General features: G+C 38.6%; 1 protein-coding gene across 2 annotated transcripts in view; it reads left to right on the top strand.

Moving 5' to 3' along the window:
• ZC4H2 (zinc finger C4H2-type containing) overlaps positions 1-23,034 on the top strand; it is a 36,892-nt gene extending 13,858 nt beyond the window's left edge. Inside the window, exons 2-5 of one of the 2 annotated variants that reach the window (NM_001243282.1) lie at positions 15,761-15,932; positions 17,479-17,651; positions 18,792-18,954; positions 21,548-23,034. In NM_001243282.1, coding sequence (NP_001230211.1) covers positions 15,761-15,932; positions 17,479-17,651; positions 18,792-18,954; positions 21,548-21,661 — 622 coding nt within the window. In that variant the 3' untranslated portion in view covers positions 21,662-23,034. The remainder of the gene's footprint in view (positions 1-15,760; positions 15,933-17,478; positions 17,652-18,791; positions 18,955-21,547) is intronic. The other variant, XM_021079379.1, reaches the window with a different exon arrangement.

The raw sequence follows: 23,776 nt of genomic DNA, 5'->3' as shown, positions 1-23,776 counted from the left end.
GTTTCTCTGATTTCTTTTTCTGTTCTTTCATTGTCAGTATATAGAAATGCAATTGATTTCTGTGTATTAAGTTTGTAGCCTTCAACTTTGCCAAATTCATTGATGAGTTCTAACAGTTTTTTGGTGCTGTCTTTAGAGTTTTCTAGGTATAGTGTCATGTTATCTATAAATAGTGATAGTTTTACTTCTTCTTTTCCAATTTGATTCCTTTTATTTCTACTTCTTCTCTGATTGCCAAGGCTAGGACTCCCAAAACTATGTTGAATAATAGTGGTGAAAGTGGACATCCTTGTCTTATTCTGCATCTATTGAAATGGTCAAATGGTTTTTATTTTTTAATTCGTTGATGGGATATATCACATCGATTGATCACACTTCATTTAAACAGCTTTCTTTTGATTCTTTGTTTTTTCCAATATGACAATTGGCTTTTTAATTGAGGATATTTAGACCATTTGTATTTATTGTGCTTGTTGACATGGTTAGGGTGAAATCTACCACCTTGTTGTTTTCCATTTATCCCATCTATTTTTTGTTCCTTTTTCCCTCCCTTTCTGTATTCTTTTAGATTAAGTGTGTTTTATGGTCTTAGTTGATCTTTTTTCTGATGTATTAGCTATTATTCTGTTTTTTTTTTATTGTTTTAGTAGTTACTTTATGGTCTATAATATTCATCTTTTTTTTTTTCCCACTGTACAGCAAGGGGATCAAGTTATCCTTACATGTATAAATTACAATTACATTTTTTTCCCTACCCTTTGTTCTGTTGCAACATGAGTATCTAGACAAAGTTCTCAAAGCTACTCAGCAGGATCTCCTTGTAAATCTATTCTAAGCTGTGTCTCATAAGCCCAAGCTCCCGATCCCTCCCACTCCCTCCCCCTCCCATCAGGCAGCCACAAGTCTTTTCTCCAAGTCCATGATTTTCTTTTCTGAGGAGATGTTCATTTGTGCTGGATATTAGATTCCAGTTATAAGTGATATCATATGGTATTTGTCTTTGTCTTTCTGACTCATTTCACTCAGTATGAGATTCTCTAGTTCCATCCATGTTGCTGCAAATGGCATCATGTCATTCTTTTTTATGGCTGAGTAGTATTCCATTGTGTATATATACCACATCTTCCTAATGTAATCATCTGTTGATGGACATTTGGGTTATTTCCATGTCCTGGCTATTGTGAATAGTGCTGCAATGAACATGCGGGTGCATGTGTCTCTTTTAAGTAGAGTTTTGTCCGGATATATGCCCAAGAGTGGGATTGTGGGATAATATTCATCTTTACTTGTCATATTTTATCTTCAAGTGATCTCATACTACTGCAGATATAGTATAAAGAAATAACATTGTAGGAGTTCCCCTGTGGTCAATGGTTTTAAGTATCTGGCCTTGTCACTGTAGTAGCCCAGGTTGCTGCTGTGGCATGGGTTTGATCCCTGGCCCAGGAACTTACATATACATGTCACAGACAAGACCAGAAAAAGAAAGAAACAACACTGTATTTTTATTACTCCATTTCTGGCCTCTGTGCTATTACATTGATATATTTCTTGGTTTAATCTTTTTAATTAATTTACATCACAAGAAAAAAAGTCATTATATTTTTCTGTATTCAATGCTCCATATTCCTCTGCTATCATTTTCCTTATGCTTGAAGGATATCCTTTAACATGTGTCATAGAGCAGCTTTGCTGGTGATGTAGCATTCTAGCTTTTCTACTTCTGAAAAAGCCTTTATTTCACCTTTGTTTTTAAAAGTTAATTTCTTTCTATATTTTTACTTTTTTCTTTTCTTTTTTTTTTTTTTTTTTTTTTTTTTTTTGGCTGCCCTATGGTATATGGAGTTCCTGGGACAGGAATCAGATCTGAACCGCAGTTACTACCTACACCACAGCTGCAGCAGCCCCAGATTCTTTCACCCACTGTGCCTGGCCAGAGATCAAACCTGCATCCTGGCACTGCAGAGATGCCACCAATCCCATGGTGCCACAGCAGGAATTCCTTAAAAGTTATTTTCAGTGTGTAAACAATCATCAATCTTTTCTCCTTTTTTGTCTAAATTGACTAATATAGTTTTCATCGCAGGCATTGTAGTTTTCTTCTCTAGATATTTTATTTGAGTCTTTTCCATCTATCTCATGTCTCTACTTAATGTGACTAGTATTTCCTTAAGCTTTGTGAACATATAAAATGTATTTATAATGACTAGTAATAGACTTAGCTACTAATTCTATCAACCATGTCATTTCTTGGTCCATTTTGATTTATTATTCTCTACATTACGGATTGCATTTTTGCTGCTTAACTGCATACCTGGCAAGGTTTGTTTGGATGCAAGACATTTCAAAATTTACCTTGTTGACTCTGTATATTTTTTCATCTCTGTAAATATTCTTGAGCTTTGTTCTGGAATGTCATTAGACATTTGGAATCAGTTTTATCCTTCTGGGCCTTGGTTTTCATCTTAGTTAAGTGGGACCATAGCAGTATTTAGTGTAGAGATTATTTTCCCCAGTAGTGATGCAAAATTTGTCTTTGTGCTCTAGTGTTTTATAAATTGTAAAGTTTTTCTACTGTGGTTGTTTGGAGAAGTCACTATTTTCAGACCTTTGTGGGCTATGATCACTGTTTCCTCTAATCTGTTGGGGGTAGTTCTTTCCTTGGCTTCAGATAGGTAGTTTCCTTACACACATGTGCTGATTAGTATTTCAGTGAATACTTGTCCTCTGAAGACTATAAGCATTCTTTCTCTACACAGGTCTACCCTCTCCAAAACTCTTCCCTGCAAACTCCATATGTCTTGGCTTTCTCAGGCTCCTAGCTCCACTTACTTAATTGAGTGAGATGGCCAGGCTCTGTTAAGTTCCCCATCCCTGCCTTGTAGCCTAGAATATTTCTCTAAGCAGTAAGATGGGGAAATTTTCAGGCTCATCTAAGCTTTTCCACCTCTCAGAGATCACTGACTACTTGCCTGATGTCCAACAACTTGAGCACTGTTTGTTTTCCCCCATATATTTTGTCTTGGTGTTTTTGTTTGTTTTGTTTTAGTTTTATTTGCACAGGTGTGTAAATCTGGTCCCTGTTACTCTATCTTGACCAATCAAGGTTAGTCCCCAAATTTGGCTTCAAAGGAACAAATTTCACCATTTAAGACATACTTAAAAATCTAAAGTCAAGATGTGTCTTAAATACAAACTTATAGCTGCTGTTGACCAAGAGGGAACTGTGTTATTGTTAATGCATTAGCACATGCAAACTTGGACATCGCTGTTTACATTATCATCCCTTCTCTTCAATTGACTCATATGGATGATTGCCAGTGTATGTTTGAACTTAATTGTCATTTAAAATATCTTCTAAAAGATTTCATCATGGTTCTCCCTTGAAATAAAGAGTTATTGTGTATGAGAAATGACTCAGACTAGAAAAGTCTGATTAAAATAGTGTCTTAAATGAGTCTATAAGAGCTCTTTCAAAAACTGTTAAGTGGACATTTAAAGTAAAAGAAAACAGTTTGTCATAATATAATTGGTAGCATTTTTTCTTAATAGTATATAAGATAATGTATACCTTATGTCCATTGACTTCTTAGAATCAATTAAATATGGTAACCAGTTAGCCAGGGTATTTATTGGTAAAGCTAATCCAACTCAGTTCCAAATTAGTAGTGGTGAAAATGAGACAGAAATTCATTTCTTTCACACATTATTAGTCTGGGAACAAGCTACCCATAGTGGTTACTTTGTATTGAGAACTCAGGCTCTTTTTATCTTGTTGCTTCACAATGTACAGGGTGTAGCCCTCATCTACATGGTTCAATATGGCTAAATGTTGTGTACACATGCTAGGCAGTGAGAAGAGGGCAAAAGAGAAATGAATGGAATGCTCCTTCCTTTATGGATTACATCCTAGAAGTTGTACACATCACATGTGTCCATTGATCAGAACATTGTCACATGGCCACAAATAGCTCCAAAGGAGAGAAGGAAATAGAGCCTATGGTCCATGTGTCACATACCCAGATGAAAATCACAAGTTCTCAAATAAATTAAGCCTTTGTCCTTTGCATTAAGAAACTATCTTTGAATATGAATAGGAATTAACTGAATCATTTGAATGTTTTTAAGATATAAACCAAATATCTGCTTAAAAATCAGTTTATCATTAATGACAGCTTTACAATCTTTGGCCTATTTAGTGCAAGGAAAAGAAGAAAATAATATTTCTGCCTTACATTTTGAAGTTTCATGTTAGAAGGCCAACATTTTTGAGTAAAATTCCTAAATATGTGAAAAAAAGAAGTTCTATTATTATGGAGGGAGGAGAGAATGAATTTGAGGGACAAAGGGCATCTGTGTTCTGTGTGTGCCTAGGATTTTCAAACTGTTGGAGCTGCCCGTAGATGGAATGGATTGTCTAGAGTAGTGAGCGCTCCATGACTAAATTGTTCAGGGAAGGTCTGATTGAACACTTGGAAGTAATGTTATAGAAAGAATTGGGGAGGGGTGATAGATGTTTTTGAAGGTCCTTTTCAGCCTGGAGAGTCACATGTGCTCAGGTCCTACCCTTTTGCTGTATGTGAATCACTTGGCTGCTGTGTCCAGCATTGCCCTGTGTTTGGCTTCACTATAAATGCCCCGGTACATACAGAGAACTTCAGATAGAATTCTCATTTAGCTTCCAAATATCAGGGATGGGGGGTGCAGAGCAGCAATAACTAGGTAAAGCTCTTAGTCATATCTTGACGGTGGTAGGCTAGAGCTGCTAGGTGAGTCAGGTGGAGGTTGTTTAAGAAAGAAATGAGATAAGCTCAGGGTGCATTCTGTGACAAGTCTCTAATTGAATGAATCCCATAAGCTTCCCCGTTGGTCCTCCTTTCTGAGTACAGACATAGATACAAAAATGCCCTCATCTATATATATATATATATATATATACCCTCATCTATATATATATTAATATATATAATTAATATATATATAAATTAAATAAAATTGCCTCATACACTATTGGTAAGAGTGTGAACAGGTGTGACCATCTGGCATAGCAAATTGGCACTGCTTAGATCAAATAAGAATATACATTACCTGTACATTTCTCACTCCTGGGATATAGCCTCCTAAATTTACTCAAACAAGTACAAGAATATTCATTGAAGTATTGTTTGTGGAGGGGGGAGATCTAAGCAAAGTGAGAGTCTATCCTTGCAAAGGTGAACAGGTAAAATGGGGTGGATGGCCACACTTAGAAGCAAGAAATCCTGGACCTTAACATCAGAGTGCCATGTGAAAACTATGTATTATCATTAGTCTATACTGTGTATATGTGAGTGTGTGTGTATTAGTCTGCGACAATGAAATAACATATTCTGGGTGGCTTAAATAGCAGACATTTATTTTCTCACAATTCTTGAGGCTAGAAGTTCATGGTATGTATACCAGCAATTTCAATTTCTGGTAAGGTCTGTCTTCCTGTTTTGTAGATGGCTGCACCTTCCCTGTGTCTGCATATCAACATTCCTCTGGTCTTGTGTGGAGATAGAAAGAGTTCACATGTCCCTTCCTTTACTTATAAGGACATTAATGCTATCAAATTATGGCCCTACTATGATGATCTCACTTAATTTTATACCACCCTAAAATTCCTCTCTCCAAATACATTGGGGGTTAGGGCACTTAAAGCATTCCATAACATTCCACCCTATGCCTCCCTCAAAATGCATGTATTTCTCATGTGAAAATTCATTTATTCCCCTACCAATAGCCTTCAGTATCTTAATACATTCTAGCACCTATGCTCAGTCCAAAGTCTCATCTAAACATCATCTAAATTAGGTTTGGGTGAGACTTCGGGTATGATTCATCCAGAGGCAAAATTCCTCCCCAGCTGTGAAACCAGACAAACTATCTACTTCCCAAGTATAATGGTAGGACAGGCTTAGGATAGACATTCCCTTTTGAAAAGGGAAAAATCAGAAAGAAGATAGGGATGATATACCCTACGAAAGAGCCAAACCTAGCAAGGCAAATTTTATTAGATTTTTCAGGCTGGAGAATAATCTTCTTTGGCTGGATGCTTTGGGAATTATCACCCTCACCCCCACAGCTCTTTACTATCTTTCTCCTGAGACACTAGTCAGAGGCATCCTGGCCCACTGAAACTAAGGAGTAAACAGGCTCCTTGCCCCCAGAGCCTGTTAAATCTGGGTTTAAAGTTGAGAATGGCAGCCCTGATGATCTCTTAATCACTTTTGGTGTCATTCCTTCCATTAATTGATGGCTAAAGCATGTTTTCAGTCAAATGACTCTACTGTTCTATATTACAGATTCCAAAATTCCAAACATTTTCCCTTATTTTATCTTCTCTCTGCATCCGTTGATCCATGCTGACAGTGTCTGTGCTTGTATAATCTCATCTCTATTCCTGACTTCTGCTGAGATACCTAATTAAAATCATGAGTAATCTTCTCAGGGAGTTATTTTGCAGCCATACCCTTGGTGTTTCCTCTGGAACATGCTTTATCATTTTTTTGCAATATGGATAGAATGAAAATTTTCCAAATCTTCAAGTTCTGGTTTCTTTTGCTTAATGATTCTTCTGATGAATCTCTCTCCGCTTGCATTTAACTACAAGCAGCAGGGAGCAGCCAGGCTTCAGATTCAACACTTCACTTAAAAATATCCTCAGCTAAATATTTAATTTTGTTGCTACCTTCACAAAACACCAGAACAAATTCCTTTCTAGTTTATAGCAAGGATCACCTTTTCTCCAGTTTCTAATAATATGTTCTTCTTTTCTTTTTGAGACCTCACCAGAAGCACCTTTAATGTCCATGTTTCTACCAACAGTCCCTTAAGTGCTATTTAGGCTTTTTCTAGCATGTACCTCAAAACTCTTCCAGCCTTTACTAATCACTCAGTTCCAAAGCCACTTCTACATTTTTAGGTTTTTATTAAAGTAGTACCTCACTTCATGGTACTAAAATCTGTATTAGTCTGCTTGGTCTTCCACAACAAAATACCACAGACTGGGTGGCTTAAACAACAAACATTTATTTTCCCACAGTTCTAGAGGGCTGGAAGTCCATGGTCAAAGTGCCAGCAAATTTTCTTTCTTGTGAGGGCTCTCTTCCTGGCTTATAGTCAGCTGCCTTCTTCCTATGTCCTTACGTGGCCTTTCTTCTGTGCACGGGGTGGGGGGGTGGGGTGGGAAGGAGAGACAGAGAGAGAGAGAGCACATGTGTGCAATCCCTTCATTTTCTTATAAGGGATTAGGATAAAGATTAGGGTCCCACATTTATGACCTCATTTAACTTTAGTTACCCCTCTAAATGCCCCCATACACTCATATTAGGACTTAGGGCTTCAACATATGAATTTTTTAGGGACATGATTTGGCTCACACTCCCTAAAGCTCTTTCTCTCTCTCTGTCACTCTCCTTTTCTCTTTCTCTCCCTTTCCCTCTCCCTTATCCCTCCCCATCTTCTTCTCTCTCCTTAATATATATCAATAATTTACACTTTAGAAGAACACATACAACACAACAAACAGGCATTAAATATTTGTTTTGTTTTGTTTTTGCTCTTTGAGGCTGTACCTGTGGAATATGGAGGTTCCCAGGCTAGGGGTTGAATCAGAGCTACAGCTGCCGGCCTACGCCACAGCCACAGGAATGCAGGTTGAGCCATGTCTGTGACAGACACCACAGCTCACAGCAACACCAGATCCCCAACCCACTGAGCGAGGCCAGGGATCGAACCTACAACCTCATGGTTCATAGTTGGATTCATTTCCACTGTGCCACAACGGGAACTCTGGCATTAAATATTTTGAATGGCTGCTTCTGTGGGGCATAAATGGTGTACGCAATGGGGTAAAAGAGAAGGAAGGAAGAGGAAGGAAAGAAGAAGAATTAGACAACAGTGAAAATATAATTCAAAAAATTTCAGTTAACCATAGGAAGGCAGCAAAAAGAAAACAAAAAATCAAATGACATCAAATAGTAAACAAAAATAAAATGACACACTTATGCCCTAATTTATCAATAAGTACACTAGATATAAGTGACCTAAATACTGCAATCCAAATACTGATTAGCCAAGAAGATTAATAAAACGGGACTCATCTATATGCTGTCCACAAGAATCTCACTTCAAATATGAAAATGGAAGATATGCTATGGAAATATTAATCCAAGGAAAGCAGGAACAGATATATTAATATCAGATAAAATAAGACTTCAGAGCAATGAAAATTATTAGGTACAGAGAGATACATTAGATACTGACAAAAGTGCCAATCTAACAAGAAAATCTAGTAATTAATCCTAAATGGGTATAAACCAACACCAGAACTGTAAAATATGTGAAGCAAATCTGATAGAACTGAAGGATGAAATAGACAAATTCACAATTATAGGTGGAGTCTTTAACATACATCTATTATTTGATAGAGCCAGACAGAAAATCAGCAAGGTTATAGAGACATCAATGACTGGATCTAATTAACATTTATAGAACACTCCACCCAACAACATAATACACTGGCTTTTCAAGTGTCCGTGGAACATATACCAAGATAGATAGAACATATCCTGGGATACACAAAATTTCTTAACCAATTTAAAAGAATGGAAATACATACTGTATTGACATTAATAAAGTCAAACTAGAAATCAAGAAATCAGGAAAAGAAATACTGGGAAAAATCTATAAACATGTGGACAGTAAACAGTATATTTCTAAAATAATGCATGTTTCAAATATGAAATTTCAAAGGAAATAAAAATATATTGAACTGAACGAAAATGAAAATGAAACATATCAAAATGTGTGGGATGACACAAAAGCAGAGGTGAGAGGAAAATGTATAGCACCAAATGCTTACATTAAAACAGAGGAAATGCCTCTAATTAATCTAGTCTTCTACCTCAAAAAAATAGAAAAGAAGAACAAAATAAACCCAAGGCAAGCAGGAAACAGGAAATAGTACAGACAAGAGAAGAAATCAATGAAACTAAAAGCAGAAAAACAGTAAATAAATCAATGAAGCAAAAAGCTGATTATTTGAAAAATGTATAAGATTAAAAGACCTCTAGTAACACTAACAGATAAAAGAGGACACAACTTATGAACATCATGAATGAAACAGGCTATCACTACCTACTTCACAGACTTCAAAACAATAGCAAGAAAATATTAAGAACAATTCTACTGTGAAAATTAAACAAGTTATATGAAATGGACTGATTCTCAAAAACACTAACTACCACAACTTACCTAATATAAAATAGATTATTAGAATAACTGTATAACTATTTAGAAAATTAAATTTGTAATGTATCAACTCCTGAAACCACAGTTTCCATGCTTATATGATTTGGCTGGGGAATTCTACCAAATAAATGATTTGATTAAAGAGAATTCACCCCAATTATCAACAATCTCTCCATAAAGTGGAAGTGGGATGAACTCATCTCCATTCATTTTATGAAGCCCATAATAACCTGATACTAATTGCAGGCAAATACAGTACAAGAAAACTACAAACTAATGTCCCTCATGGTTATAGACATAAACATCTTTATCAAATTGATGCTATGACCAAGAGGGGTTTACCCCAGAGATGCAAGGCCAATTTATTCAAGTCAATCAATGTTACTTCCCATATTAAAAAGCTAAAGAAAAAAATCCCATGATCATGTCAATTAATACAAATAAAGAACAACAAAATTCAGTACATATTTATGATAAAATCTCTTAGAAAAGTAGGAATTGGGGGGAGGGATGTCCTCAACTTGATGAAGTGCATTTACAAAAACCATTCAGCTACCTAACATTATACTTAATTGTGAAAGAATGAACGCTGTCCCACTTAGATCATGAATAAGGCAAATATGTCCACTCTCAGCTCTGTTAGTCAATATAGCACTAGAGTTTCTAGGCAAGAATATAACACAATTAGGTAAGAAAGTAAATAAAAAGCATACAAATACAAAGGAAGAAAAAAACTGTCTTTGCAGATAACATGATTGTCTATGAGGGAAATCCTGATAAATCAAAAGCAAAACAACTTTCCCCAAATTACTAGATTTAATAAATGAGTCAACAAGATTTCAGAATGTAAAAACAGCAATATGCATGTGGAAACTACAATTACACAACACAAAAAAACACAAACACTCAAAAACATGAAACACCTAAGTATAACAAATATTTAACAAAAGATGTATAGGACTTATATGCTGAAAACTACAAAATGTTAGTAAAGGAAATCGAAGGAAATCTAGAGAGACACTGTATCCTCAATTTGGAAGGTGAGTCAATATAGTAAAGATCTCAATCCTCCTAAATTGATATACAAATTTAGTTAAATTCCCATCAAAATTCCAGAAGGATTTTTGGAAGATATAGAAAAAATTACTCTAAAATTCATATGGCAAGGCAAAAGAACTAGAATAACTAAAATAATTTTGAGATATAAAGTGGAAGGAATCACTTTATTTGAGAACTTATTATATAGCTACAGTAATTAAGACTGTATGGTATTGGCAAAGGGACAAGACAGATAATCAGAACAAAATTGAGAATCCAGAAATTGACCTACACAAGTAAGGCCAACTGATTTTTGACAGGGATGCAAAAGTAATCCAACAAAGGAAGGGTAATCTTTACAACAAATGATGCTGGAGAAATTGAATATTCATAAGCAAAAAAACTGAATCTCAGCCTAAACCTCACACTCTGTACAAAAGGTAACTCAGAGTAGATTGTAGACTGAAATGTAACTATAAAACATTTAGAAGATAAGGAGAAAATCTGCAGAACCTAGAGCTTAGTAAAAAGTCTTAGACATGACACCAAAGCATTATCCACAAAAAAAAAAAAAAAATTGATTTGACTTCATTAAAAAAGTTTTTCATTTTTTTTCTGGCTGCTCCTGCAGCATATGAAAGTTCCTGGGCCAGGGATCAAACCTGTGCTACAAGTGTCCTGAGCCACAGCAGTGACAGTATCAGATCCTTAACCTGCTGAACCATGAGGGAATGCTGGACTTTATCAAAAAAGCTTTAAATGTTGTGCTGAAGGTTTGGTTAAGAGGATGAAAAGACAGGCTAATGCCTAGAAGAAAAATATTTGCAAACTGCATACCTGACAAAGATCTCATATCTAGGACACATAAAGAACTCTCAAAACTCAACCATGAGGAAACAAACAGTCCAGTTAGAAAATGGGGGAGTTCCTGCTGTGGCACAATGCGTTAATGATCCACCTTGTCTCTGTGGTGTTGCTGGTTCAATCCCTGGCCTCGAACAGTGGGTTAAGGATCCAGCAATGCTGCAGCTGTGGCATAGGTCACAGAGGCGGCTCAGTTTCAGTCCCTGGCCTGGAAACTTCCATATGAAATGGGTGTGGCAGAAAAAGAAAAGAGAAAATCACCAGATTTGAGGTATCACCAGATATGTGTTAAAACAGTTCAAGTAAAATGGTCAGATAGAAGAACTGGATCACTTATATATGTGGGCATGTAAAATGGTATAGCCACTCTGGAAAAGAGTTTGGCAGTTTCTTAAAAAACTAAACATACAATTACCATGCAATTCAACAATTGAAGTCTTGGTCATTTATCCTAGAGAAACGAAAACTTATGGACACCCTAAAACCTGCAGTTGGATATTCATATCAGCTTTATTCATAATTGCTAAAAATGGGAATCAGCCCAGATGTCCTTCAGTGAACATTATACAGAATTATCAGGAGTTCCTGCCGTGGCGCAGTGGTTAACAAATCTGACTAGGAACCATGAGGTTGCGGGTTCAGTCCCTGCCCTTGCTCAGTGGGTTGACGATCTGGCGTTGCCATGAGCTGTGGTGTAGGTTGCAGAAGCGGCTCGGATCCTGCGTTGCTGTGGCTCTGGCGTAGGCCGGTGGCTACAGCTCCGATTCGACCCCTAGCCTGGGAACCTCCATATTGCCGCGAGAGCGGCCCAAGAAATGGCAAAAAGACAAAAAAAAAAAAAAAAAAAAAGAGAGAGAGCGAGAGAGAGAATTATCAGTGCATGGTGATAATAAAGAGCAGACCAACTTTAGTTGGTTCTATTATTATTTTTTAATTCTCTACACTCAATTAACCCCTTTATTGTCTGCACCCTGGGTGGACTGCTGTCACTGCCTTGCCCTTGGTATACCATTAAGGCCTGCAGTGACAGTCCAGTAAAGCATGGGCCAGACTTCCCTCTCTGAGAAACTGACTTTAGAAGTGGCAGTAAATAGAGGCTATTTCTTCACCCTATCTTCATAATTCTGCTTCCTTCCCCAAATGAGGAGTCTTGGCCCTTCTGTCCCTTAGAGGTCAGGGTCCCTATTCCCTGTTATTTCTTGCCACAGTGGATAATAGAAAAAGGCGCCAAAACACCTTGAATACCCAGCAGGTAAAGTTGCCCTTTCGCTGGTGACAGCCCTCCTCCCCAAGGAAAGGAAATACCAAGGTAGTTTGGGGAAGTCTTTGTGCCTTTGATTTTCCAGTTTCAGGCAGCACTGGACTGTGAACCTATCAGGTGAAAACCTTTTGATTTTTTTTTTAATTTAATCTGGGATTGCAGTGTCTCCTGCCTGACAACATGGGGTTGTCTATAAGTAGAATTAGACATGGATGGAGGAGGGAGAATTATATAAAAGTCACTCATCCAACAGGGAAAAATATACTATGTTGATTTCTCACCCCTGACTTCATTTAGTAAGAATTGCTAGCATCTTAATTGAATTGGTTACAAATTAGGAAGGATTGGGCGAGCACTATAAAATACCGTTATTCATTTGGACATTATGATGTGGCTTGTAATCTTAGTAACTGGTAATACACCTTGCTATTCATGTTAGTACACATGTACACATGCATGTGTACACAAACACACACACACATTATACACACATCCTACCTGTTGTAGGCTCTTTATAAAAAACTTAAACCAAAGGATATAATCATAGCAGAAGAGTTAGGCAGAGTGGGGAGGGATAGGTACTATCATTTGTTGACTGCCCACCATGTGCCACATACCCTGCTTGGGTACTTTACACATCTTAGCTTATTTAACCCTCACCACATAATCTATAAAATAAGTACTATTATTATTCCTGTGTTACTGCTAAGGAGACCAGGACTGAGAGAAGTGAAGTGAGATAATCAGATTGTCATTTTCCTGCTGCTTAAAACGTTATGATTCCCCCTTCTGAAGATAAAAGTACTTAACTCCTCATCTCAATCTCCAGGTTGGGTGCTGGCAGCCTCCCTAGTATCATCTCAGACACATATACCTCTTGCAGTAGATGCTCCAGCCACACTGACCTTTTTTTTTCTGTTCCTTTAATGTGCCATGTTTTTTTTTTTTTTTTTCTCTCTGTTCCAGGGCCATTGCTAATAATATTCCCTTTGCCTGGACTGCTTTCCTCTGTGTCTACCTGTACTCACCAACTACCTCATACCCATTCTCCAGGTCTTAGATGTCACATCCTCAGGTTCTCAGGGCACCTTCCTCTGACAGCTCCTTTGATTCCAGTGTCCTTCAGACTATGTTAGATCCCTTTGATGAGTCCTTCCATTGCATTCTGCATCTCATCCCTACTACTTATCACTTAGTTTTACATGTGTTCAGGGTCTGTTTCCCTTATTAGATGAAGCTTTCTGTCCTCTGTCTTGTTCTCTGTTCTATTTCTAGGACCTAGTAGTATCTGGCACATAATACATGTTCCATAAGTATTTGTTGAGAAAATGTATCTTTAAACTCCATACTTGGTACATAATCTGTGCTCAATAAATATAGTTAAACTATATGTATAGTTGTTATTCTTATTGTACAAAGGCACATAGCTAGTCAGAAGCAGAATCAGGAATTACACCTACGTCTGAATCTAAAGTCCATGTTCCTTTCACAACATGGCTCTGCTTGCAGAAATGGGTTCTAGACCCAGCACTGGCACAGACTGCATATTTGAATTAGGGTGAGATACTATATCACTCTGAATCTCGGTTTTCCCATCTGTAAATTGGGGTAGGGATAGATGAAGTTTAGATTTCTCTGTAGGTAATCTAAAGGGAGAGAAAAGAAGTCTTGATAGGACAATCTCTAAAAGGTTGATTAATTGACCAGTACATATCATTATCATCCTTCTTCAAGACAGGTGAATAGGTGTACCAAGAACCCTCAATAACGTTTATGCCCTTTAGCCCAGGTAGCTTCGCTCAGGCAGTGTGGAGTAGTGGGTTGTGTTAGACAGCCCTGGGTTCAAATCCCAGCACCCCATTTACTAGCTCTCTGGTCTTGGGTAAGTTACCATCCTTAATCCCCAATTTCCTCCTTTACAAATTGGATAATAACACCCATCTTTTAAAGCTTTTCTAACACAAAAGCAATATAATACTTTGAAAATAAATTTTTTGAATATTGAAAGAAAAATTTCTCCTGTTGTCCTTCCACCTAACAATTTTTTCCCCATGATTCTGTGCCATCGAAGGCCACTTCTTGAGGCAGGAGCCATAGGCAATGTTGAAGAGAGGAGAGAGAATGAAGCAGAAGCAGGCTGAAGTCAGAGGTCAGAGGCCAGAGGCCAGAGAGTAGAGCATGAGCATCCATGGGATGGGCTGGGGCAGAGGACAAAGCCAGCTACCAAGGAAGAATAAGGGAGATGCTTAATCTGAGTAATGGATAATGGCTTGACAGAACCTGAGAACCAGAGAATAGAGAGCGAGTAAGAGTTTTGTGGTTCTTTTATTTAGTTAGGCTTCAAATGGTCTCAAATATCCTCGCAACTGTACTCTTGCCAAATCCTTTTGTTTAGTCACATGCATGTGTATTTTGACATTGCAATTTTAGTGTATTTACCTTTTCATTGAGTATCCTATCTTCAACCTTTACATGTTACAGGTCTTCATATTGATTCCTTTTCTGCCAAATATTCCACTTTTACTCATAGCCTAGACAGCATGTCTGTGTGTATTAACTTTTTGCTTCCTTGATTTATTTCCTTAGAATAAATTCCTGGGTATGGGATTACTGAGCCAAAAGGTATTCACACAATTGGGATTTAACAACCAGAAACTGGTTTTATTTTTCTAAGAAAAGAAATGAGCTATAGTTCTTCCCTTCCCCTTCCTTTTACAGAACTGATAAGGGGACCCTATAGAGCTGTGGGGTTCAATATAAGAGCCGTTATCCACATGTGGATGTTTAAACTTAAAATTAAATAAAATTCAAAATTCAGTTCCTCAGTTGTACTAGCTATATTTCAAATGCTCAGTAGCTACATATACCTAGTGGCTACTGTATCAGAAAGCATAGATACAGAGAATTTCCATCATTGTAGAAAATTTATTGGATAGTGCTCCTCTAAAATTTCTTAAGATGTCATGTTTGGCATTGTGCGTGGTATTTATTTGTGGTGTGGGTCTTTTTTATGCACTGAGAGGTTATTTAGCATCTCTGGCCCATGTCCACTAAATTCCAGTAGTGCTCCCCCTTGAATCAATCTAACAGCTAAAACCTACCCCATGTTTGCAAATGCTCCTTCAAGGAATAAAATTATCCCTATACAAGACCCACTGAGCTTTTGTCTTAGAAGAAAGAATCTCCTACCTTTAGGAGATTGGGTTGGCTCTGTCTAAAGCTTATAAAGATGGTTTAAAAAAGATAACCCTGGCTCAGGGCCTAACTCTGTACTCCATTCCTGTTTTCCTTCTTTCTCCTCCTGTTTTTTGGGAATTACAGGAATAAGACCCTGCAGATGGAGAAGATCAAGACCCGTTTGAAGGCTGAGTTTGAGGCCCTTGAATCAGAGGAGAGGCACCTGAAGGAATATAAGCAGGAGATGGACCTCCTGCTACAGGAGAAGATGGCTCATGTGGAGGAACTCCGACTGATCCATGCTGACATCAATGTGGTATGTGACTGGCTGCCTGAAGTCTATTTCTCGGCCTTTTGAGGAATAGGTCATCGTGAATGCTGTAGCTTATTCTTGAGATGTGGCTGTGGCCAACTTGGGAAAGTAGGTATCAGGCTGTGGTGAAATGGAAGAATCCAGGAGTTCTGGGATCTAGCCCTGGTTCTGTCACTGATTGACAAATATAGCACTGGACAAGCTCCATCTTTCTGGACCTTATTTTCCCTTTCTGTACCATGAGAGGGATCTAGTCACCTCTGAGGTCTCATTCAGCTCTGATGTGCTCTTATTCTGGGAATCTGGGAGTTGAGAGAGTCTGGGAGTTTTCCTTGGAGAAAAGCAAAGCAGGCAGATGCCTCTGGGGTCTAGCTAAAGGGGCTCCAAAACTCCCATCTAGGCCAAAGAAATCATCTCTTCCAGCCTACCAAACTGGGGCTCTCTCATTATAGTCACTCGTTTAGAGACTCTTGGATGTGGGGAATAAACTGCCTGTTAAACTAAGTTTCCCACTTTTTAAAGTAATTAAAGCAGAGTCCAAATGATCACCTGTCTGGGCTATAGTATTGGTGATTTCTTCACCAGGAGGGAGCTTAGAGTTACTGACCTATAAGGCCCTTTCCAACCCTTAGAGCCTATGATAATGAGGAATTTTTTAAAATTATATTTGAAGGAGCTAAGTTGCTATTCTCGAGAAACTTGTTTCTGTGGCAATATTCATTTCCTGCTATTGCCAGGCCTAGGATCTTAAAGGAAATATGAATGTGATTTGGACAGCAGTTACTTGGGATTTTCTGTGTCATAAGATCACAGGATAAGAGGGTCTTGTGAAGAGTTGGCAGTTATAATGAAATAAATAAGATATTAGTCACACAAGGGGCTGAAAATCTGAACCAGTGGTTCGTAAACTTGAACATGCTTCAGTCACTTAGAGGGCCTCTTAAAACACAGATTTTTAGATTCCACCCGAGTTTCTGATTCCTTATATATAGGGTGGAACCTGAGAATTTATATTCCTAATGAGTTCCCAGTTGATGCTGCTGATGATGATCTGGTGACTGCATTTTGGAAGCTACTGATCTAGGAGGAAAGGGCACTGGCCTGGAAGGCAAAAGCCCTGAGTCTTTATCTAGACTTTACCCCTAAGACACTTTTCTCTGAGGAATTTCCTTCTTCTCTCTGAGTCTCAAATCTCTGATCTGTAAAATGGTGGTGAGGTGCACTACATGAGCTCTAAGGGGCCATTTCAGCTCTAAGATGCTATATTTGAATAATAACTATTTATTGAGCCTTTACTCTGTGTTAGCCCCTGTACTGAGAGCTTTTATGAATTCAATTTATGAAGATTTGACTCTTCACCGAGATTATATGAGGTAGGTACAGTTATTCTCACCATCATACAGATGAAGAAACAGAGGCTTGACAAGAGCCATGTAGAATACATGGTGTGTTGAGAGCTTTACCATAGATTTCTCTGGCTCTGAGCCCACTCAGCCTTGCTTCAAATCTTGGAGTCTTTTCTCTGTTCCTGCCCCACTCTGTGTTCCAGATGGAGAACACCATCAAACAGTCTGAGAATGACCTAAACAAGCTGCTAGAGTCTACCCGGCGGCTACATGATGAATATAAGCCACTGAAGGAACATGTGGATGCCCTGCGCATGACTCTGGGCTTGCAGAGGCTCCCTGACCTATGTGAAGAGGAGGAGAAGCTCTCCTTGGAGTAAGCTGCCTGCCTCCTGTCCGTACAGCATACACCATAAACACACACACACACACACACACACACACACACAGAGGAACATACATATGTGAATGTATATATATAAAGCTTAGTTTGAATGTCAGGGTACTCAGTTCTAGCCCCAGGCCTGTCAGTGGCTGACTCATTGCATGACCTTGGTCTTTGTGTTGGATTGTTAGATCGTTAGACTAGAATTACTTGATGGCTTATAAAGTTCTTTGTGCAATTTTGACAATACAAGACTATGTCTATGACTCTTTGCGTGTATATGTGTCTATGACTCGTAAGTGGTCACTTCCCAAGTCAAGGTGTCCATACACCTTTGAAAAAAACAGAAGGGTGAGCTTTCATGGCCTCCAGGGGCTAGCCTTGAACTTTATCTTAAGATCCAGAGATAAGAACTAGGCTCACCTTACACAGAGTTCAGTTCAGTAGAAAGAAGCAAGGTAGAGCAAGCTGCCTATGGAAGTGGTGAGCTTCTTATTCACAGAGGTATGTCGGTAGAGGCCTAAGGACACTTAATAGGAATACTGCAAAGGAACATGGGACGAAGGGTAGGCAAATGTCTTTTGAGGACTTTTCTAGCCCTGGAATTTTTTAATTTTTCTGGGTCTGTCAGATCCAAGGAGCAGGAGAATTATCCTTCCCAACAGATAGTAGGCCTGGTACCCAGGAAAAGAACCTTGTCCTGGAGAAGTTGCAGGAACTTTCTACAGTGAGCCACAGTCCAACCCACTTTTTCCACAACATGGAGTCCTTAAGAGGGACAAGATTCTGAGAGTTCCTATTGTGGCTCAGTGTGTTAAGAACCCAACTAGTATCCATGAGGATGTGGGTTTGATCCTGGGCCCCGCTTGTTGGGTTAAGGATCTGATGTTGCTGTGAGCTGTGGTGTAGGCTGGCAGCTGAAGCTCCGATTTGACCCCTAGCCTGGGAACTTCCGTATGCCATAGGTGCGACCCTGAAAAGCAAAAACAAACAAACAAACAGACAAAAAAATACCCAACAACAACAAAAAAGCCCAATAAAACAAAAACAAACAAACAAAACAACAAAAAAAGAGGGGCAAGGTTCTCTTTGCTTTCAGAATGATCCAGCTAATGTCTCTCATCTCCAAAGTTACTTTGAAAAGCAGAAAGCAGAATGGCAGACGGAGCCTCAGGAGCCCCCTATCCCTGAATCTCTGGCCGCCGCCGCCGCTGCTGCCCAACAACTCCAAGTGGCTAGGAAGCAGGACACTCGGCAGACAGCCACCTTCAGGCAACAGCCCCCGCCTATGAAGGTGCGTGAGCTGGGTAGGGACTGTGAAGGAAGCAAAGTATCCTCTAGCAGTCCTATGGAAGGTTGGGTCTGGGACTTTGGCCTTACTTATTTGGGGTCTTCATAAACAGCCTTTGCTTGAGACACGGAGGAAGGGGTGGTGTGTATGCGTGTGTGCATGCTATAATAGACCCACTGGTTTTGTTCCCTCATATTCCCAGAGAGGTTAGAATGCAGGGAGATTGGCAGGCTCTGCTAAAGTAAATTTTCAAAAAGTTAGAAACATAGACTCAGACAAATATATAATGAATATGTGTCATTAATGAGGGAGCCAGCTGGAGTACAAAGCTGGTTCTAAAAGCATTAGAGGAACAGATAATTATATAGTCAGGAAAGGAAAGGAATGCTGAAATAAGTTTGCAAAGTCAAATCTAGAACTAGTTAATGTCCTACATTACCATAAAACTGTAATCTTTGTGATTACCTTTTCTTTGGAACAAAAATAATTTGCATCTCTACTGGGCAAAAAAATTTGCTCCTTATCAACATTAAGTCACAGAATCTAGGCTCTGATCAATAGTAAATAGTTAAATGTTACAAAGCTACAGTAGTCAAAACAGCATGGTATTGGTACAAAAGCAGAGATATAGAATAATGGAACAAGAAAAGACAACCCAGAGTTAAACCAACATACCTACAGTCAACAAAGGAGGCAAGAATATAAAATTGGAAAAAGTCTTTTCAGCAGGTGGTGTTGGGAAAGCTGGACAGCTGCATAGAGGTCAATGAAGTTAGAAGATTAGAACATTCCTTCACACAATATATAAAATAAACCCCAAATTGCTTAAAGACTTAAATATAAGACATGACACTATAAAACTCCTAGAAGAGAACATAGGCGAAACATTCTCTGACATAAATCATATCAATGTTTTCTTAGGTCAGCCTCCTAAGGCACTAGAAATAAAAGCAAAAATAAACAAGCCTAATCAAACTTACAAGCTTTTATACACTAAAGGAAACCATAAACAAAATGAAAAGAGAAACTGTGGACTGCAGAAAATATTTGTAAATGATGTGACTAACAAGGTATTAATTCCCAAAACATACAAATGGCTCATAAAATTCAAAAACTTTTTGTTGTTAACAAACAACCCAATCAAAAATTGGACAGAAGACCTAAAGAGATGTTTATCTAAAGGAGACATACAAATGGCCAATAGGCATATGAAAAGATGCTCAACATTGCTAATTATTAGAGGAAAGCAAATCAGAACTATAATGAGGTATCACCTCACACCATTCAGAATGGCCATCATCAAAAAGTCTACAAATAAATGCTGGAGAGGGTGTGGAGTAAAGCGTTCCCTCCTACACTGTTGGTGGAAATGTAAATTGGTGCACCCACTGTGAAGGACAGTATGGAGGCTCCTTAAAAAACTAAAACTAGAGTTGCCATATGATCCAGCAATCCCACTCCTGGCCATGTATCTGGAGAAAACTCCAATTCAAAAAGATGCATGCACCCCAATATATTCATAGCAATAGCTGAGACATGGAAATAACCTAGATGTCCATTTAGGTTGATGAATGGTTAAAGAAGATGTGGTATATTTATACAATGAAATTTTACTCAGCCATTAAAAAAGAATGAAATAATGCCATTTGCAGCAACATAGATGGACCTAGAAATTATCATACTAAGTGAAGTAAGCCAGAAAAGAAAAAGACAAATAGCATATGATATCACTTATATGTGGAGTCTAAAATATGATATAGATGAATTTATTCACAATTCACGGACAGAGAAAATAAATTTATGGGAAAAGAGTTGGGGCAGGGATAAATTAGGAGTTTGGGATTAACACATACAAACTACTATGTATAAAATAAACAACGAGGTCCTACTATATGACCTAGAGAACTACATTCAATATCCTATAATAAACCATAATTGGAAAGAATATATATCTGTGTCACTTTATTGTACACTAGAAACTAATACAACATTGTAAGTCAACTCAATTTCAATTAAAAAGACTAGTAAATAGTCAAACAAAGGGATTTCTCCTAGAGCAAAGGTCAACAACCAGAACACCCAGGCCAAGTATGACCTGCTCCCTGTTTTTGTAAATAAATTTATATTGGCCCACATACATGCCTGTTTATGTATTGTTTATACTTCTTTTATGTAAAATAGAGTTTAGTAGTTGCAACTCAAATCATATTATCTGAAAAGTCTAAAATATTTACAATCTTGGTATATACAGAAAAAGTTTATTGATACCTGTCCTAGATAATTAAATAATCTTTGAGTGGGCCTAATAGACCCACTCAAAGATTCCAGTGTAATGCTTAATGGATTTGTAATTTTCATTTTGCCTTATTGCCATGTTTTGGGTATTTTTCCTCAGTATCCATTTTTGATCCTCATTCTCTTATATCCTTTACATCTTTACATCCATCACAGATCTCGCTACTTGGGTCTCACTCACTGATCACTGCACCTTCCTGTTGGGAAATGACAGTTTCGTTGGGGATCCTGGGGGATCAGGATGAACCATGGTCTAGAGGAATCTGACCACTAACTGTCTTTTTCCTGTGTCCCCCACCAGGCCTGCTTGTCATGTCATCAGCAAATTCACCGGAATGCACCTATATGCCCTCTGTGCAAAGCCAAGAGTCGGTCCAGGAACCCCAAAAAGCCAAAACGGAAGCAGGATGAATGAGGAGAAGGAGTACACATAGAGCTCTGCTGCTCAAAACCCCTCCCCTTGGCCAGAGTGCTTGATATCCTGATGTGAAATAACCCTCCCCCACCTCTATGAAGTCTCCTATTTAATGTAATGGAAGCACAACCCCTCTCCCATTTTTCTCTCATTTCTTTCTGTTCTTGGGGTTTCTGGTTTAGAAAGAGATGTGGTTCAGGTGCTAGTGACAGTCGTGTCTGAAGATCCCTTCTCTCTCATCTGTATTTCAACCCTGGCCCTTGTTAAGGGAAGAGCAGAAGTCCCAGATGTGATTCTCTGACTCTTGTGCCTGAGGCCTGGGGACTAAGGGCTGAGGGCTGAGGATATGAAACAAACATATCTTGTTTCAGGTGAATGCTTCAGTGTGCCCTCTCCTTATACTTTTGCCTTAGCCTCTGAAGTCTAGCAACAGTCTTCTTGCCGGACTTTACAATAGGCTAGGTGCATATATCTCCCTTACTCACACCCTCATCTCATCCTCAAGGCCCAGAGGTAAAGGTAGCTTTGACAAGCTCTCCTTTTCATATTCATTTGGGAAGCCTGACAATTATTATTGAGTTCTGCACCCCCTATCCCTCACCTCCCAGATATACTAAAGTTCTCAGGTACCAGGCTGTGTATCTGGGGATCCTAAAATCTGTGGGATTTTCACCCATAACCCTAGTTTTTGAAAATCAGTAGTATATGTTCCCCACAGTGAAATCAGGGAGCCTGACCCACTCTACAAGTTCTATCTAACTCATTGCCTAAGTTATTGAGGGCTCTGCTACAGGGGCTGCCTTAGGCTGGAGAGGCCCCAGGCTGACATTTGTGTTCTCTTTAGTTCAAAACCATTACTATGGCACTTCCTCAAAAGGTATATCTTAGTGGTCAGAAGAGTGGGTTGAGATTCAAAGGAATGCCAATCACTTTCCACATGCAGGTAGGTGGGACTTCTTCTACAGTCATCCCTCCCTCTCTTGGGTCTGCCCTCTTCTCTAAGGCAGCCTCAGGTCAGCTTTTGGCCGTCCCCTTTCCTGTGGATTGTGCAAGTGGTTTTCCCTCTCAAAAGAAAAGTCACCAGATTCCCAAAGCCCTATAGCTCTTCCCTACACCAAAGCCAGATCTCTAGTCAAGTCACTCTCAAACTTGAGGGATGGGAATGAGGACTGGCTGACTGAAAAAAGTTTTAGCTCCAGGTATCAGTCCCTGGCTGGCAAGAGGGGATATTTTTCCTTCCTTTCTTAACTGTAGTTTTAAGTTGCCACTGTGTCTGTGTGTTCATAATATATAAAAGGTCCCTCTGCTTTTTAAAAGTAAGATGTTACATCTATACAAATCCTTTTAAATAAACATTTGTTCATTGGAGTAAATGCTGACTGAGTGCCTACAAGTACTAGGTAACAGAAAAGATGTAATGTCTTTTTTCCTTATTCACTCCACCTTACAAATGAGAAAACCAGGCACACCACTGCATACTAATATACCCTGTTTTTAGAATAATTTCCATTTATTCACCACCTACTCTGTCAGGTCTCTATGTATGATGATTATATAAATGATTTTATTTTATTTTCCAACTAAGTATCCTTATTGCCACTTTCCAAAAATGTAAATCAAAACTCAGAGAAATTAAATAACTTGAAGAGTTAAACAGACAGCTAGTAAGAGAAGTTTTAGGATTTGAACCCAGATTTGTCTGGTTTCAGAGTCCATTTTCCCCTACTTTTCCTCCATAATCATTTTTTAAACCTTTCTCCCTTTTCAGATGGATTGATCACAGGAGTTGTTAAAATAGCTCTGAACTTGAAATCAGCCACTAAGAATCCAGTGAATGATGTAGAAATGCAAAAGCCTGGTCTGATACAGGAATACAATAGGAAACAACTCTGAAGGGCCATCCCAACTTCAGAACTCCCCATAGTTTCTATTAAGACTGAGTTGCAGTTCAACAGCCCCTTCTCTCCAATCCTGTCTCTTTCTCTTCCTTTATCTTCTACAAGTGTTGATCCTAAGGGCTCCCTAATTAATATCCTGTATATCAAACTGTTGCAATATTTGCCAGAAACCCAACAGTTGACAGGAACTTCTCCATGCTTCATCTGGAAAATGGGG

Source organism: Sus scrofa, chromosome X (genome assembly GCF_000003025.6).
Source record: "Sus scrofa isolate TJ Tabasco breed Duroc chromosome X, Sscrofa11.1, whole genome shotgun sequence".
Taxonomy (NCBI): Eukaryota; Metazoa; Chordata; class Mammalia; order Artiodactyla; family Suidae; genus Sus; species Sus scrofa.
This window is presented reverse-complemented; position numbering and strand designations above follow the sequence as displayed.